The sequence below is a fragment of the Herpailurus yagouaroundi genome, unplaced genomic scaffold, assembly GCF_014898765.1.
Source record: "Herpailurus yagouaroundi ecotype Mexico unplaced genomic scaffold, PumYag 139, whole genome shotgun sequence".
Taxonomy (NCBI): Eukaryota; Metazoa; Chordata; class Mammalia; order Carnivora; family Felidae; genus Herpailurus; species Herpailurus yagouaroundi.
The window spans coordinates 21,109,547-21,128,423 of NW_024412394.1; the positions used below are offsets into that span (position 1 = coordinate 21,109,547).

Here is an 18,877-nt window from a genome sequence, read left to right on the forward strand (position 1 = left end):
GCTAACTGTTTTTGTGTGTATGTGTCTGGGGGCAGGGGGCACTCACATGTATCTGTGTTTTCCAGAACTTGAACATCTTTCTTTGCTAGAATAACTATGTATCCAGTCAGAACCTTTAGTCAGTATTTTCACCCAAAATAAAAAGCACAACAGAACGAACAAAAATCATTTTGATTTGAGCCCATGAACTCACCATAAGCTATGTACCTCACATGCAATTTCTGAAGATTTATTGTTTACATTTGAGAAACTTGGACTCAAGAATTTTTTTTTTCCACTCTGTTCTGGCTCTACACACTTCCCATCACTTCTGGATCATAATATGTATCCACTATAAATGAAGGATGATTCAAATAGCCCACTACTCAGGCCTCAGTAAATTCATACCAACTCTTAAAAACAAAACAAAACAAAACAAAACCACACACATACTGTGTGCCCAAATTAGCACATTGTTACATCATTGTGTGTTGCTCATAGACTTCTTATAGTGTTTTGCAGGTTCTGTAGGTACAGGTTTATGTTTACTTCTCCACGACCTGGACATATCCTTGCTTTCAGGAATCAAAGGGATCCAGTCCTGTTTGGAAGTGGCAGAGGCGTGCGTAGGGGATGTGGTCTGTAACGCACAGTTGGCCCCTTACCTTAAAGCTTGCTCAGCAAGTGGAAATCTATGTGATGTGAAACACTGCCAAGCAGCCATACGGTTCTTCTATCAAAGTATGCCTTTTAACATTGCCCAGATGTTGGCTTTTTGTGACTGTGCTCCATCTGATATACCTTGTCAGCAGTCCAAAGAAGCTCTTCACAGCAAGCCATGTGCCGTGAACATAGTTCCACCCCCTACTTGCCTCAATGTAATTCACAGCTGCCGAAATGATGAATTATGCAGGTGAGTAAAAACACGCATACCTTACTTTCTTATTTCGGCACCTTATTTGTTACAGTCCAGTCCTAACACTTGATCTCATTACATTAGCTACAGTTCCCACCGTCATCCAACATGATGTAAACAAAGCCAGACAATTCATATTTGTGAATCTGTGGTACATGTGTAGCTTCCATTTTGAAATCCACATGCAGAATATATTTTCAGAATAAGCAAACTCAGTATGTCAAGATTTGGTGGCCATGAAATAGCATTATTAAAATTAGACATTCAAGTTAGACTAATGAATAAATAAACAGACTTACATGTCAGTTTAATTTGGTTTTTGCTATGATTACAAAAGGCTGCTAAATGTCAGAGAGTTTTGACAAGGTGACTCTTCAAACTTCAAAATTAGTCTTTCTCCCCTAGGCTGGAGATCAGGAAGGAGAAGGTAGCTTGAGCCTAGTCTGGACATCCCCAGCACATATGTACACCATGAGGTCAGAAATGTACCCATTCTCCTCTTCCCAACCTCACACCCTTGATTTCCAAGGGAGTCATGTTAGTCACTTATTTGTTTATTCAAATAAATAATCATCAAACATCTACTTCTACTCTAGGCATCAGTGTACAAAAGACAAAAATACTTGTCCCGCGGAGCTTATATTCCAGTGGGGGAAGAGAGATAATAAATAACAAAAATGTATATTATATTAAAAGGTAATGAGTATTCTGGAGATGAGCACCCCAAGAGGGAAAACAGAATAAGTGAGATTGTGAATGGGCAGAAAGAGTTGCAATGTGAACAGGGTGGTCCCAGTAAGGACCATTTTACCAGACTTGAGAGAGTGGAGGAATGAGCCTCTCTCAGCAAGCATCTGGAAACAGGGATACCAAACAGACCAGCCAGTGCTGTGGGAAAAACTGGGCCTGTTCAAAAAGCAGTGAGAGCAGAGCATGTATGGGGGACAGCAAGATGAGCTGCAGTTAAGCATTTAACTGGATGTGGGGCAGCCCTGCCTAGGTCTCCTAGGGCCCAGAGGGATACCAAGGACTTGATTTAGACTCCCAGTAAAATGGACAGGTTCTGGAGGATTTTGAGCAGAAGTATGAATGATCCGGCTCGCTTATTACAACTTCCACTCTTGCTGCTGGTTGAGACTAGTCTGAGTCTCTCCCGGTAATGACTCCCGGGAACCATAAATCTAATTCAACACTGGATTTTTTCTTTTCCTCACTACAGTCTTCATTAACACGTGTGCTGGTATATTCAAGGTGAATTTATCTTTTATACGGTAAGAAATCTGCAGCTAATTGGACCTCTTTGGATGAGTAAGAAAATCCAGGAAAGAAGAATACTAAATAAATTTGATGAATCAAAATAATTTGTAACACTGCTGTTACCCTGTTAAAGGAGCTTTATTTCACAACCGGCATTAAATCATATCATGTTTGGATTCGTCTTATGCTTCTTTCGTGAATAATTCTTCATAGCAATTTGCCCAGTGCCTTCTAGCAAGGACTGTTTTATTTAATTTAATTTAAATAAATAAAACTCCATACAGCAAAATCATTTAAAGGTCAAAATATACATTTAACGTAGAAGAGTAGTCTAGTGTGTGATAGCTCAGAGTAAGGATTGTCACATTTGTCACCTTGCCTTAACCATTGGCAAATGAGCTAAAAGATTTATTATCAATTTCCTGAAGGGACTGATTCTCGGCAAACTGCTTTCTTTAGCTTTTTAATTACACTCCTTTACTCTGCCATTCCAACTTTCAGAATAACTCCAGATCTCCTAAATATTTGTCGGAAAAGACAGGTGCTTTTCTGCAGCACGCATTCTGTAACACGAGGAGTAAATATCTAAGCAGAGTGCCAGAACACTGACATAGTTTTTGTGTCAACTTACCACCAAAAATTGCCAAAGTTCTTTTTTTTTTTTTTAATTTTTTTTCAACGTTTATTCATTTTCGGGACAGAGAGAGACAGAGCATGAACGGGGGAGGGGCAGAGAGAGAGGGAGACACAGAATCGGAAACAGGCTCCAGGCTCTGAGCCATCAGCCCAGAGCCCGACGCGGGGCTCGAACTCACGGACCGCGAGATCGTGACCTGGCTGAAGTCGGACGCTCAACCGACTGCGCCACCCAGGTGCCCCAAAAATTGCCAAAGTTTTTAAGAAAGTCTTATTTGAGGATCTCGTTTTACAAAAGTTTATCAGTTATTTTGAGGTTTATTAAGGCGATCTCTTGAGTGAATAAAAAATTAATGACAAAAAAATTTTTTACAATGCTATTTAGATTTTTTAAACTCCTATCTCAAAAGTCCTCAGTCAGTGAAATATTGTAGTTCATTGATTCTAAGATGTAATTTTTTACACATTTTAATATTTATAAAATCTTTGGAATGAGTCTTAAGCTCAAAGACAAGAAAATATTTATTAAATTAAAACAATGATTTAATTTCCAATAAGTTATTTCAGTTGTAATAAGATAATGGTATCTCCTATAATCAGTGAAATATGGTAAAAATGTTTGTTTATCCTTTTTATCATATCACAAATAGAATATTTACATCTACCTGTTAATCATCTACCTATACAAATAATGAAGACTAATAATATCTTCATAGCCAGGAAAACTTTTTTTTTAAACAATTCCTGTAAAAATATCAGATGTCTCCATGAATGGGTATCCAGCTTTACTTAATTCCAATGCCAAGATCCTAGGTATACTTCCTCATTATCTTAAAGTTATTTGCATTTAATTTTCAGAATACAATATATCTTAGCTTCCCTATCAAATTAAGTATTTTACTGGCAAGTGATGGGATCTGCTATTACAATCCTTGAGGAGCCCCATGACGGATTCTGATGTACACATTCCTGAATTCAACTCATCTGGGCATCCATGCCTTTTCAGACTGATTGGTACAGAGTTCGTAATTTTTCTCCAAAAGGACACCTGTATTTAACCACCACTCCAAATGCTTGGTGCACGGTCTGCAAAACTAGAGGCACTTAAAAGACGTCACCTCTTCGGGGCGCCTGGGTGGCGCAGTCGGTTAAGCGTCCGACTTCAGCCAGGTCACGATCTCGCGGTCCGTGAGTTCGAGCCCCGCGTCGGGCTCTGGGCTGATGGCTCAGAGCCTGGAGCCTGTTTCCGATTCTCTGTCTCCCTCTCTCTCTCTGCCCCTCCCCCGTTCATGCTCTGTCTCTCTCTGTCCCAAAAATAAATAAACGTTGAAAAAAAAATTAAAAAAAAAAAGACGTCACCTCGTTTCCCTCCACCTTTGAATATCATGTAATTACGCAATTGCATATCTTGCAATTTTTATGATTTTTAATGTACATATATGTGTCTTTTCTTATATAATGTCTGTCTTTCATGGATTAATGCAGAGAGAAAGATCTGTTGTAGTCTAGATTTCTTTTCACCATGTGTAAATAGTCCCTTAATGAATATTTTATAGAGGTGATGGAAATATGATGCAATATGAGTAGTCAAGGTGAAAAGACAAATCCTGTCATTTTCTCAAGCAAATTTTGCCTTAGGAAGATTTCTAGCATTTATGTTAACTTAATGTAATTCAGATGAAAAACTCCACATGATAAACTACTCCTTCAGTGAGAGTGTTGTCTTTTATCTGCCTTTTGTTGTTGTTGTTGTTGTTGTTGTTGTTGTCGTTGTTGTTGTTGAAGAGCCTGTACTTGGGGAGAGGAGAGCATTTGGATTTTAAAATAAAGTTTCTGTCCCTGTGCCAGATTCTTTAATAGATATTAGGTTTTGAAACTCCTTTATTTATTTGAAAAGGCCAAAGAAGGCAGTATAAAGACAATTTTTCAACTCATTTTGTCCAATAGATGTATCCTGGGGGATGAGATTATGTTTTGCCAATTACAATTTTTTTAATGTTTATTTTTTAGAGAGAGAGAGAGAGGCACAGAGTGGAGTGGGGGAGGAGGAGAGAAAGAGAGGGAGACACAGAATTGAAAGCAGCTCCAGGCTCTCAACTGTGAGCACAGAACCCAACGCAGGGCTCGAGCTCAAGAAACAGGAGATCATTACCTGAGCCAAAGTGGACCGCATAACTGACTGAGTCACCCAGGCTCCCTGTTTTGCCAATTATATATGTTTATGAGCTTACAGAAAATTATAGTACACTATAGTTTCATATGTATGATTCAAGAAAGTAGTGAAAAAAAGTATTTTCTTAAAAAAAATCGACTTATTTTTTAAAAGCAAACCTCTACTATGTACACACTTATTTTAAGTGCCATGTAATACAAAATTTGATGTTATATTAGGTCACAAAGGCAAATGTAATACATTCCATGTGCAGAAATGATACCAACTGCATTCTCTTGCATTTTGCAATGTAACCAGAAATCAATAGCAAAAATGAAAACAAAATAATTCCATTTCAAAAAATACTTTTAAACAATTGTTTGAACAAAATAATAGAAAACTGCAGTATATCAAGAAAAGAAGGGTAATGAAACACTGTACATCAAAACATTTAAACCTGGAAAAGAATTTCTATCATATAATTTTTTGCCATATTTAACTCATATAGGTAATGTGTACTAATTGTATGATTTTTTAATTTTAAGATATCCTTTAATTCAGCATTTGTGCAGAATATCACGACTAATTTTCTGAATGAAATAACGTCCATGAGTAGATAACTCCTACAACTTAAATGTAGCAAACTATATATTTAAAAATGAAAAAAATGACACCTAGGTACAAATACAAATTCCTTATATTTACATAACATTTCTAGATAACCTTTAATTGAACTAAAGGAACATATTCTGCTGGCTCAAAAAATTTGTAGGATTTTTTTAAATATGAATTTTAATAGATACTAATAAATTTTTGCCATTACATTAAAAAGCTGATTCCTTTAAGGTTACTTAAAATATGAGCTTATTAAAAATAGTTATGGATTTAAGCAGAGTATCACATTGTGGACAAATAAGCTCAAGATAAATGTCATTTACTCAGAAGATTTTCATGCATGTTTGACGCTGACCTATTCACAAAAGGGTAAGAAGTAATTTTAGGTGATCAATATTAAGTAGGAAGATTAATATCCTTGGTTCCACTGAGAATATCTTCTTTCTGTGTACATTTTAAAAGTCAAATTGTTGTTCATTATCTAGACTTTTATTCCAAGCTACAACAGCAAGAATCAAATACATAGAAAAGTTATGAATAGATATGGTTATAATGGATTCTCAGTCATTAAATAAATTAATAATTTTTTTTCAATTAGCTCTTGCTAGAGAAGCTCAAAGTATTTTATAAGTTCTAATTAGTCTGCTTAGAAATATTAAGAAAGAGTACAGTACTTCCCATCCTGTAGGAAAATTCGCTGGAAAGGTCAAGAGCCTTATATGAAATAACTTGGTAAGAGACAGTGACCAAATGTTAGCCACAAAAGCACATTCTGCTTCAAGAATATTGCGAATAAGTCCACCAAGTAGTTCATACTGCTCACCATCACCCATGGAAATAAAATTAGTAATGAAAGATAATTCATCCAGGAAATCCTAAACTTAGCCTCTGTCTTTCATCACAAAAGGAAAATAATTCACAAGATTTCTCTTCTTTTACAGTCTCTTTTGGGATGCTTGAACATACCAAGTTTGTTTTCGGCTATATACCGGCATTTGGAGGGCTTTTTGTTTTATGTCAGTCTTTCATTAGGTGAGGCAGCTCCACATATTATTGTGAGATATCATTCAGACCAATTCCATTTCTTGATTCTTTCTAGGAGGCGCTATAGAACATTTCAGTGGAAATGCTGGCAGCAAGTGACTAGAAAGTGCCATGAAGATGAGTTTTGCATCAGTACCTTAAGCAAGCAGGATCTCACTTGCTCAGGGAGTGATGACTGCAAAGCAGCTTACATTGGGATCTTGGGGACAGTCCTTCAAGCGCAGTGCACCTGTAGGACCATCACACAAAGTGAAGAATCTTTGTGCAAGATTTTCCAACATATGCTTCATAGAAGATCATGTTTCAGTAAGTTCTACAAATTCAGTAAATTATACATGTTTTTTGTTTTTTTTTTTTTTTTTTGTCTATGCAGCACAAAGTACTAGTCCAGCATAGGAAATATAACAAAGGCAGACTTATGTTTGCTTTTCTATCTTAAAATATATTTTTGATTGTTTTGTGTACTTGCTGTTTTATTCATTTACATGTGAGTGGTATATGTTTTTTAATGTATATGATTGGTCACTCCTAGTTTTCATTTACTGATTTTAATATCAATAGCATGAAAGGTTTCTCTTACCACATTACTGAAAATATCAGGTATCTATTGTGAATAACAACCCCAAAATGTAGTGGCTTGAAATAACCATTTATTTGCTCACAGTTCTGCACAATGGACTTAGTTGGGTGATTCTCCTGATGGCCTTGCTTGGGGTCCACTCAAGTAGCTACTGTCATTGAGTGACTCAGCTGAGGGTGGATAGTCCAAGATGGTGTTTAGCAAGCGCTACTGGCTGGGATATATGGTTCTTCTCTTTAGCAGTCGACCCTGGAATCTTGCATGTTGACAGTAGCATACCTAGCAGCTAAGCCCCTATGTGCATATACTTATCAATTGTCTGCTTCTGTCATATTTGCTAACGTCTCATTGGACAGAGAAAGTCACATGGCCAGGCTCTGAGTCACTGTGAGAGGGAACTATACAAAGATGTGTATATTTAAGGTTGGATTCATCAGAGGATCATTAATTTAATAATCTGTTATATGACTGTCCCAACCTCCGTGAAATAGTTACTCTTGGATTTAGTTTTTCTACTCTTGATCTTTAACATGTCTGCTGATTAACTGTAATAACAGGATGAAAACACATTTTCTAAAGGTATTATTTACTCAATTTTAGGAACAAGAAAACGGAGATTTAGGAATTTAATCAGAATGGGCAGGTGGTTGACAGGGATATATATATGAGTCTTATAAAAAAAATCCAAGAATATGATCACATACTAAATCAAGGCTTCTCTATTATCCATCTTCTGGGTTAGTCCTTAAAATTGTTCATGTCTTGAAATATCCCCATAAGCCCCTCATTATAACCACCAAACCTACAAATACCATTCCCAGGAGAAAATAATAGATGTTTACTGTTTCACTGAAAGCCAAATCTTTATATTTATATATATGTATATTTGACAGATACAGATATGTATATATCTATACCTATAACTCTATGTAGATACACACATTTTTTTAAATTTGTTAAAATTTTTTCTTAGATACTAAAGAGATACACATTAGCTAATATGATCAGAATTGTGATTTGATGTGTATTAGGTGATAGAGATACAACTCAGAGAATATGGTTTTCATTCCAACAGAGGTCTCTGGAATTTCTTCAATTTCTATAATTAGGATGATGTACGTACTTCAATTGAAATCATGGTACAAAGTGGAAAATTGTAGCATTATATGTGTTGAGTCATATTCTGTAAATAATCTTCTCCTATTAATATTAGGTGGCTAACTGTTGGAACTAAATGTACTTAACAACAAATGGCTCAAAACATTACAGAGGAAAATACCAAATACAGTAATTTAAACCAACAGAAATATGTACAGCTACATTACCATGGCACTTACCATGGATATTAAGGGACATCCAGAAAAATAATGCAAGATCCTACAGGTTAGGGATAGCTTAGTTCTTTGGGCATAATCTCCCTAAAAATGCCAGTGCTGACAATGTAATCTTAGTTTTGAGCCCGGTTTTCACCCATGTGTTTTTAATTATTGTTGTATTTGACTTGCATCATGTTTAGGTGCTATAACCTGTCCACAACAAAACCATTTGTAGAGCAACAGCAGAAATGGACATTTAAAAAAAAATCCAGAAACATGGAAGTACTATATAATGTTTTGGAAAATGAAAATTCAAAACTCTTTGACTTTCTTCACTCCCCTGATCAGACCAAACTTGGTAGATTTTCTTTTCAAACATTACCTACTGAAGGTAGGAATTTCAAGTGATAGGTTTGTAGAGTTAAAGGAAATTTCAAGGCTTTCCATCACAGTTCTTGAATTCATAGGAAAAGTTTCAAACAAAAACAAGAACTGAGTCCTTAGGCCGGGCTAGCTCTAACAAACCTTCCTCCCTTGCCCCATATACTTGAGAAGGAGCACAATGACATTTTTTAATGGACTGTTTCTCTAACCATTGCCTCCTGACTGCCCAGATAACTACAGCGGGCTTATGCATTATCAAAATCATCCATCAGAGCAGCTCATGTCCAACGTTCTGGAGCCTCTGCTCACTCTACCTGAAAGCAGAACTGAGTAGAACTGAGTGAGCACTTAGGGAAGATTTTGTCTGTCACCTTTGGTTGGCTCAGAAACATGATTTTTCAAACTCATTTGACTTCTCACCACAGTAAGCAGTGCATGTTACATTAACTTTTTATGTGCAATGCCTTCTATTAAAAAAAAAAATTATTATTCTATTCCATTTTAATTTTTTTCAATTCTGACTGTGACCCACTAAAAATGATTTCATGACTAACTAATGTGTTGTTCTCTGAAGTTTAAAAAACATTTACTTGGAGCATAAATTCATCTAGAAATAATCGGCATTGATGTATCCAAGGCACTCATAATAATTACAAATAATTATAGAGTGCCTAGCATTTATTGAATGCTTATTTTTGGTCACATTTTCTCATTTAGTCTTAACAATTCAATGAGCCAGATACTATTATTTTCTTGGCTTCCCACGTGAGGAAAAAGAAGCTAAGAGATGAAATGGCTTGCTCAGGGCTCTATACCCAAGCTGGGTGAGATAGACTCAGGATCCAAACCCTGGCTCGGAGCCAGTATGTTCTTCTACTTGTGAAATGGTGAAGACAACAAGCTTGTGTCTGTTTAGTATGCTCTAAAGCCCTCTCAGTTGGAACCTCCTAGTTCTGGTATGAGAACAAAGCTTCAAAAACACGCTGCAGAGTGTGTTTCTGCGTCCTCCATTCCTGCATGCAGGACCAGATGAGATGCTCAGGCAAATGAGCATCCTGAACAAATTGTATATTTGGCCACTAACTTCCTCTTACCTACTTACTCATCTTTGAATCCAAACAGACTTACTTTTCTCTCATATCTTGCCACAGAGAGCAAATTGGTGGCAGCTAGAGCTGGGAGAGCGGTGGGAAACATGGAGCAGGGAGGAATTGGTTAAGACAGAGGCCTGCAGAAGTGGAAAGAGTTAAAGGAGCACTGTTTTGTTTCCTTGTTAAACTGAAAGGTTCAGTCCATAGGTATGAGTGTACCTGGTGTGGACAGGAGCGTTCTCTTTTTGCCTTGCTCAAAGTTGGCTTATTTAATGCACCCACAGTCATCTAAAAAGGATTTGGACAATCCCTATTCTGCCCCTAAAGACTAAGTTTTTTTTTTTTTCTTTTTGAATAATGATTTTTAAAAAATAAAAAGAGGGGCGCCTGGGTGGCTCAGTTGGTTGGGCGTCTGACTTCAGCCCAGGTCATGATCTCACGGTTCGTGGGTTTGAGCCCCACCTCGGACTCTGTGCTGACAGTTCAGAGCCTGGAGCCTGCTTTGAATTCTGTGTCTCCCTCTCTCTCTGCCCCTTCCCTACTCAATGCTCTGTCTCTCTCTGTCTCTCAAAAATAAATAAACATTGAAAAAAAATTTTTTTTCCCTAAAAAGAGACTACCTTTCTCTGTTAAATCCTACAGGGAATGGAAAGCATAGCAATACGGATATAATACAAGCTTAAAAAAATTTAAAGTCTACAGAAAAAAAAAAATAAATCCCTCCCCCCAATCCCATTGTTTAGAGAGGGTCAAGGTTAAGACATTTGGTGTACATTTTTTTGGAATCTTTTTTCTTGTAATACATACATAACTTGAATGCATTCTATACACTCAAACAGATGCCTCTCTTACACTGACACACACATACACATTATTTTTAATGTAATCAAACCACACATGCTGGTTTACAACCTGCTTTTTAACTTAAATATATATGGTGGGCCCGTTTGAAAGTGTGTGCATATATGATGACTTTATTCTTTTTAAAGTTTGAATAGTATCCTATGGTGTATATGCACGCATGCATGCATGTGTGTATACCATAATTTATTTTATCTATAACTGTTAATGGAGACATTTAGATGGAATGTGATTGTTTATCACCATAGGCATTGATTGCTGTGATAAATGTTATTGCACATTTTAGTTGGCATTTCAACAGAATATATTTCAAACGGTGAGGTTACTAAACCATAGGATTTTTATGTTTTTAAATTTGGTAGAAACTGGAAAAAGAAGTTTATTCCAATTACATTCTTAGAAAACTCTTAATTTTTAATTTGAATTTTTATTATAAGTGATGCTGAGCATTTGTTCAGTGATTTGTTGGAAATGCTCTATTTCTTTCCATATACATAGTCTTTGCCCAAAACACCTGCCTTTTTTAGTACTGGCAAGTGGAAGTTTTGTTGCTTAAATCAGATGTTTGTATTAGTATGTGAGTATTCACTAATAGACATACCTCTTAAAATTATCATGAATTCATAGTCTTATATGGCAAAGTGATGATCTGATATATTGTAGGCTCCGGTTCAGATCTTGGCCCTGCTATGTGTTATCTGGGTTATGTAAAGAAGGAAATTTTTTTAATCATTTCTTGAATAGTCACACGTTCTTCAACTGGATAATTTCCATTGCTATAAAAGATATTTTTTAAAACTGATTAATAGTTACCAAAGAAAAAGTATAATAAAAAAACATTTTCTTAAAAATAGAGAATAAACTTATGGTTGCCAGTGAGGAGGTAGATGGTAAAATAGCTGAAGGGGATTAAGAGTTTACTTGTGATGATGAGCACTGAGTAATGTATAGAATTGTGAATCATTACATTGCACACCTGAAACTAACATAACACTGTATGTTATACCTGAATAAAAAATATAATTTGGGAAAGAATTTTTAAAATACAAGTATGAAAAATAATTGAATCTACAATTCAATTTAATGTATAAAGCATTGCCGTTATTTAAAAAAAAGAAAAATTAAGTTCTGGTCGCCTGGGTGGCTCATTCTGTTAAGCATCTGACTTCAGCTCGGGTCATGATCTCACAGCTCATGAGTTCCAGCCCTGGGTCAGGCTCTGTGCTGACAGCTTGGAGCCTGAAGTCGGCTTCAGATTCTGTGTCTCCCTGTCTCTCTGCTCCTCCCCTGCTTGTACTCTCTCTCTCTCTCTCCTTCTCTTAAAAATAAATAATCATTAATTTTTTTTTAATTTAAAGTTTCACTTCATATCACATCCTTTCTCCCCCAACTCGGAGGTAACCACCCACATACTGATAAACACATGCCGGATACATAACTTGTATACACACACGTGTGATATTGCCCAGGACAGTGGTTCTCAATCTTGACCGAAGATGAGAATCACCAAGATATTAAAAGTTCTGAGGCCCAGTAAGCTAATAAAATTACATTGTATGGGTATACATGGGTATCAGTAGGGCTAGTCTCATGGGCATGTAGCCAGTGCAATCACACAAGGCTCTGTGTTCAGAAGGGTCCTGAGCTTGGGGCTTCATGTTCTGCATACATCATCTTGAAGTTGTTAATAATTGTATATTTGAATTTGTGTTTTGTAAATAAACTCTACTGGGACATATGCGAGGTTCAAGGAGCCTCAGCTCATGTGTGTTCCTGCCTCCTGCTACTTTTCCTAGGACAGGTGGGTTCTTACCTGCCTGCCCCACCCCTTGGTGCCCTCCTCCACTCAGCACTCCTCCATTCCGCACTCTTCACTTGCCACCAGACATTTGCCTTTGCATTGTTTAAAAATTTTTTTAATGTTTATTTTTGAGAGAGAGAGAGATGGGGGTGGGGACAGGGGCAGAGAGAAAAGGGGACACAGAATCCCAAGAAGTCTCCAGGCTCTGAGCTGTCAGCACAGAGCCTGACCTGGGGCTTGAACTCACGAACGGGAGATCATGACCTGAGCCACCCAGTCGGCCCCTGCCTTTGTATTTTCTTAATGATATTGAGCTTTGCAATACATGTACATAGATTTTCTTTCTTTTTTTAGTTTCTTAAAATTTATTTTGAGACAGAGTGCAAAGGGGAGGGGCGGAGAGAGAGAGAGGGAGAGAGAGAATCCCAAGCAGTTCCACACCATCAGCACAGAGCCCCATTCAGGGCTCAATTTCATGAACCATGAGATCATGGCCTGAGCCGAAATCAAGAGTTGGTTGCTTCTCTGACTGAGCCATCCAGGTGCTCCTCTATGTAGATTCCTTCGATCAGCTTTTATTGTCTCAATAAAAATAACTTCTCAATAATAATTTTCTTGTATAACATTGGCTCTAATTATTTCTAGATATTACTAAATATTACAATTGCTGCTGCAAATCACATCGTCCATATCAAATCTATTACACTTTCAAACTCTGTCATCGAATTATAGAAATTTATGTGATTTTTCATGTATGCATTTGTATGCAGCAGCATTTTTGAACACTCACAAAATTTAACAGGTTTTGGAATTCTTTTGTGTTTCCTATGTAATCATATGCTCTTCAGTAATTATAGTTTTGTTTCCTCTGTCTAAGCCTCTTATATTTTTCTTGTCTTTCCCCACTCCACATCTAGGACCCACAGAAAAATGTTAAATATAAATGGTGATGGTGGGTACACTTGTTCCTGACCTTAAAGGACCTTCTTTCACCATTTTAGCAGGAAGTATGTTTGTCATTATGTCTGTAGATACTATGTATCAGAATAAAGAAGTTCCCTTCTATTCCTTGACTATAACTCCTTTTTAAAAAAAAATGAACATTGAATTTTAGTAAGTGCTTTTTCTTTTTTTTTTTTAATTTTTTTTTTCAACGTTTATTTATTTTGGGGACAGAGAGAGACAGAGCATGAATGGGGGAGGGGCAGAGAGAGAGGGAGACACAGAATCGGAAACAGGTTCCAGGCTCTGAGCCATCAGCCCAGAGCCTGACGCGGGGCTCGAACTCCTGGACCGCGAGATCGTGACCTGGCTGAAGTCGGACGCTTAACCGACTGCGCCACCCAGGCGCCCCAATAAGTGCTTTTTCTAACTACATTTGAAGTTTTCATTTAAAATGTGTTCAGGACTTTTTAATCATATTCTTGTAAAAGAGTGATTGGTTACAGTGCCAATTTTGTCATACTATTAGAAATAGAATTACTCTATTCATTTCTAAATATACTCAAGGATCTCCATTTGAATGAAAAGGAAAGGGAAAAAAAAAACTTACAAAATAATACCCTGTCTCCTCTCTGTCACAGCCAAATTTCCAAAAAAAGAGTTGCCTATGTTCATTACTTCAATTTCTTCGTCTCTTTTTACATATTGATCTACCCAGTCTAGCCTGGTCTCTGGATACAGATCCCTTCATAAAACATATCCTACAAGATGACCACCACATCCATGTCAGAGATTCTGGAAGTCTTTGTCTTAATGGAATCTTAAGCCATTTTCAATAACAGTTTAATTCTTTCTTTCTTGATACACATTTTTTCTCTCTTGGTTCTTAATCATTTGATCACTCTGGATGCCTCTTCTATGTTTACTTTGTAAGCTCATCCAACTGGCCATTTAATATTTATGTTGCTTAAAGATTAGCCGTAGTCTCTCTACCAGAGTAACCCTCTAATTTTCTCCCAGGAGATGTTCTTTGTGGCCACATCATTACCCCTTGCACTTATTTACAGTCTTTGTGGCAAACCTCTTTTCTAAGTTTCAGATACAATTATCTGCCCACCTACTTAATATTTTCTTTTGGATTTTAAAATTACTCTAGATCTTGGGTGATGTGCAATCCAGATGTTGTGGTACCTTATAATGCATAGGCAACCTATGACTAAAAAAGACTAGTTATTCCCTGTCATCCCTCCAACACAAGCACCAAACACTGCACACATACTGTATGTGTGTATGTGTGTGTGTATACATATATAGTATACTTATATAGCATATATTGTAACAGGGATAGCATATATTGTAATAAGGATAAAATAACCTCAGTAAAAGTTTCCATTCAAAATAAGGAAAAATGGTAGAGTATTAGAACACAGTAATGAGATCCTGCTTGATAGACACTGTGAACCCTCTCTTGCAGTGTGGATTTCTTTGGATACATGGGAAGGAACCAGCTTCTCTGGCTCCCATTTTGCCCACTGGAAAGTTCTTCCTTATCCATCTTCCTCCATAGCCATATCTGAAGAAGATTTAGGGAAAAATGCCCTCCTTGAAGAATATGGAGCTCTCATAGACTGTATCCTGTTCATACAGTTTGAGGCGTTAAAAGTTTAGCACAGACTTTTTGCAAATGGACTAGTGGCTCCTTTAGCATAATCTCTTAAAAACGTGTTAGGTTTCTAATCTTTTTTGCTTTTATTCAGTTACATGTGCCAGTATCCACAATAAAAAAAATGTGTTTTCTTGACTTGGTTCCCAAGTCTGCCTTATTTCCTTGATTCCTCACCCCCATGTCCCGTCTCTCATTTAATGATTTAAGCTATTCTAAACAATAGACCAGAGTAAAAATGTAATACCTTCAATCTGATTTTTGCTGCATAGTTGAGTCATTTTAACTAAAAATACTGGGGTTTTACAACTGTAGTTTCTTTCTTTTCTTCCTTCCTCTCTTTCTTTCTTTCTTTCTTTCTTTCTTTCTTTCTTTTTTTCTTTCTTTCTTTCTTTCTTTCTTTCTTTCTTTCTTAAATTTATTTATTTGGAGAGAGAGTGCACAAGGAGGGGAGAGGCAGAGAGAGAAAGAGAATTCCAAGCAGGCTCCACACTTTTAGCACAGAGCCATATGAGGGGCTTGAACCCATGAACCATGAGATCACAACCTGAGCTGAAATCAAGAGTCCAATGCTTAATCAACTGAGCCACCCAGGAGCCCCTGGAGATCTTTCTCAGTCTTATCTCTTATTATTTGGGATCTAGAAGCAGTCAGCTTTCAGTGTTGGAGAGTCCTTATTTTTAGCTGATCTCTGTCTGAAAACCAGCTATTTTCTACTTGGCTTACATCTTTATTGTAAAACTCTGCACAATGCTGTCCAGAGTAGTCAATTCACACCATCACTCTACCTCTTTCAAGTTGTCTTGATCCTTTTGGGATATTCCAAGGTGCTTGGAGAAATGCCCTGCAGAACTGTCTTCATGACAGAAGAAAGGAGAAAGTATTGGTTCTTTGGATCTGGTCTTTCACTTCTGAGGAGTGGTCCCATGAGCCTCGATTCCCTGGAAATTGTGGATAGTTCATCTATGAATGCCAAGTAGAGCCCAATGTACATTTCATGCTGCAGTGACAGAAAATCACTGAGGAGGAAAGAAGGAAGTGTATGGTGTAAAGTTCAAGGTAAACATTGTAAGGACGCATCTACACAAGGATGGATTAGGCATTTAGGGAAGCATTTTGATGGTAAAGAACAAAGATAAATACATATGCATGATGGCTTCCTTCAGAGTGAAGGGATAATGGTATCATCATTCTGCCACCAACCTGGAGAACTGTGAGCACAGTGTAGGTCACTATTGTTGCCAGGAGGTTTGGTGTTATTAGGAGAACTTTGATGGATCAGCCTTAGGGAGAGATGATCTAGTTTGAGGGACCCATGCATAGCCACCATCTTTGCCACCTGAGTTGCTCTCTTCATGCTCATTGCACAGGACTTGGGTGGCTGAAGAGAGTGCATGATTGACCTCTACTGGGTAGATCATCAGTTTACCTGGTTGTTGAGGTCCTGTTCTATAGTAGATGCTCTGCAAGGCATTAACTCGAGATAAAAAGATCTGCCTACTTTGTGCCACTACCATGGGTGTTTCCATATGCCTCTTCACCTCATTCAACTCACTTTGTCTATAATCTTCCAAGTTTGCTTTTTCCAAAAATTTGGGTTTTTTTTTAATTTATTTGCCTTGATATATTTATATATAGCCTTGATATACTGTGCTCTCCATTTTGGGAACCAATGACTTAATGGATCTTATAATACTCAGCAGACTATTAGGGGCTATATTTCAAATGGCAAATGGTCTTTCACTGCAGGTGGCATAGCCTTGCTGCAGAATGTGAGGGGTCTGTGCTGTAATTCTCCTATTAGGCATTAGCAAAAACTCTACTTATTTAGAGTGTGAATGAGATTAAGTGGATAAAGTGTCCATTACATATCAAATATTCTATACACTTTAATTGTCCTGTCTTTAAAAAAATATCGTTGCTTTTGGTCCCAGATTCAGGACTGGACCATTGGGTTTCTTTTCCTGATGTTTTACAAAGACTATACACATTGTTAGGAGTTTCTACTTTAATGTTGCACTAAAGCCAGCTGGTTCCCCAACTCTATTAGGAATACTCTTTCCAATGTTAAAGAAGAGCCTGAAGATCACAAAGACAACCTCAAAGTATTGAGAGGATGGACATTAAATTTTTAGTTCTCAAACCTATTAATTTTCAGAAATATCTAGAAACTTTGTTTAAAATGCATTTTACCTAATTTCATTTATTCCAATTCAATGGGCCTGGGGTGGAGTTCAGAAATCTGTATTAAAAAAAAGAAAATGACCCAGGTGGTTGCGATTTTCAACCAAGTTTGGGAACCGCTGCTCTAATCCACATGTGGGAAAAATCTGGTCACTGGCCATCAGTTCCAAAGCCTCTTTTCGCTCACACCTCTCAGAGAATGAGAAACGTCTGTGCTCAGAAAGGCAAGACTAATACCAGGCAGCTTTCAAGGTGGTCCGCTTTACCCCAGTGCCGAAAAACACAGTTGGCATACATTAGCCACTCAATAAATAGTTAATGAATGAATGAACACACAAATGAATGAATGAATGAATGAATGAATGAACCAATGTCTACTGTGTCTCCATGGCAGCACTGTCTTCTGAATACTGTTGTTTTTCTTTCCCTTATTAGAACTCTTCTAATAGTACAGCTTCCTTATTAACAACCACGCTCATTTATGTTTCCACTTAAGCTGGAATTTTCAATTCAAATATTTGACCAAAAGAATCAGGAATTAACAAGACCAGGGTGCTACTGCTCACTTTAATAAAAACATTTCAAACCCCTTCTGCTTTCCAACACTTTTCCCCTTTATAGACCTATTTTCAAAATGTCTGAGTAGTAGGAAACTATTTTACATTTGATCCTGGGATGGTGTCAACACTGTAAATAAACAGTTGATCCTAACAGTTTTGCTCTTAAATATGGGTATTTTCTTAACAAACTCTGTGAGATTATTATCTCTATTAATAACAAAGATAAAAAAAGATTATCTCCCAAAGATTTGTAAAACTAGCTCTCTTATTAAATATTAATACAGAAACTCCTAAAAATGTATATAGTCTTTTGAGATGCTTAAGAAAAGAGCCCTTCTAATTAGTACCTGTTTCTACCACTTAATTTCTTTTCTGTAGCCCTTTATCCCACTTGTCTATGGAGGCCTCATCTTGGATATCAAGAATGCTAGTAAGGCCATTTTATTTATCTTATCTACATTCGATGGATGGATTCTATATTTGGCTGCATTTCCTCATACCTTACAACATTTCATACCTGTTTCCAGTGAAGGTCTCTATCTAAAACTAATATTTCCCTAGTGTAGATTTTAATAGAAAGTTCATTAAACACACCCATATATCTATGTAGGTGCATAATATATAGTTCTATTTTTTTTTTCTAAACTGCATAAAATTTTACACTTATTCTTAGTAAAGTCATTTAAAGATTGTGTAATATGGGTTTATAAAAGTTCAAACTCACTTTCATATATATTCTTAATTTTTTATTTGCATCTGATCACTAGCTGTCTGAGAAAGGAAGATTATAGACTATGAATAAAACATTGAGCTGAGTGAATTGTGGAAGATAATCCCATTGCAACAGTACCCTCTCCCACTCTGTCCCTCTCACATATGGACACACACACCCCATC

At 36.9% G+C, this 18,877-nt stretch overlaps 1 protein-coding gene across 3 annotated transcripts in view; it reads left to right on the forward strand.

Annotated features, from left to right (window-relative positions):
* GFRAL (GDNF family receptor alpha like) overlaps positions 1 to 18,877 on the forward strand; it is a 61,507-nt gene that overhangs the window by 21,079 nt on the left and 21,551 nt on the right. For all 3 annotated transcript variants that reach the window (XM_040473794.1, XM_040473792.1, XM_040473795.1), the window contains 2 exons: positions 562 to 892; positions 6,655 to 6,905. In XM_040473794.1, coding sequence (XP_040329728.1) covers positions 562 to 892; positions 6,655 to 6,905 — 582 coding nt within the window. The remainder of the gene's footprint in view (positions 1 to 561; positions 893 to 6,654; positions 6,906 to 18,877) is intronic.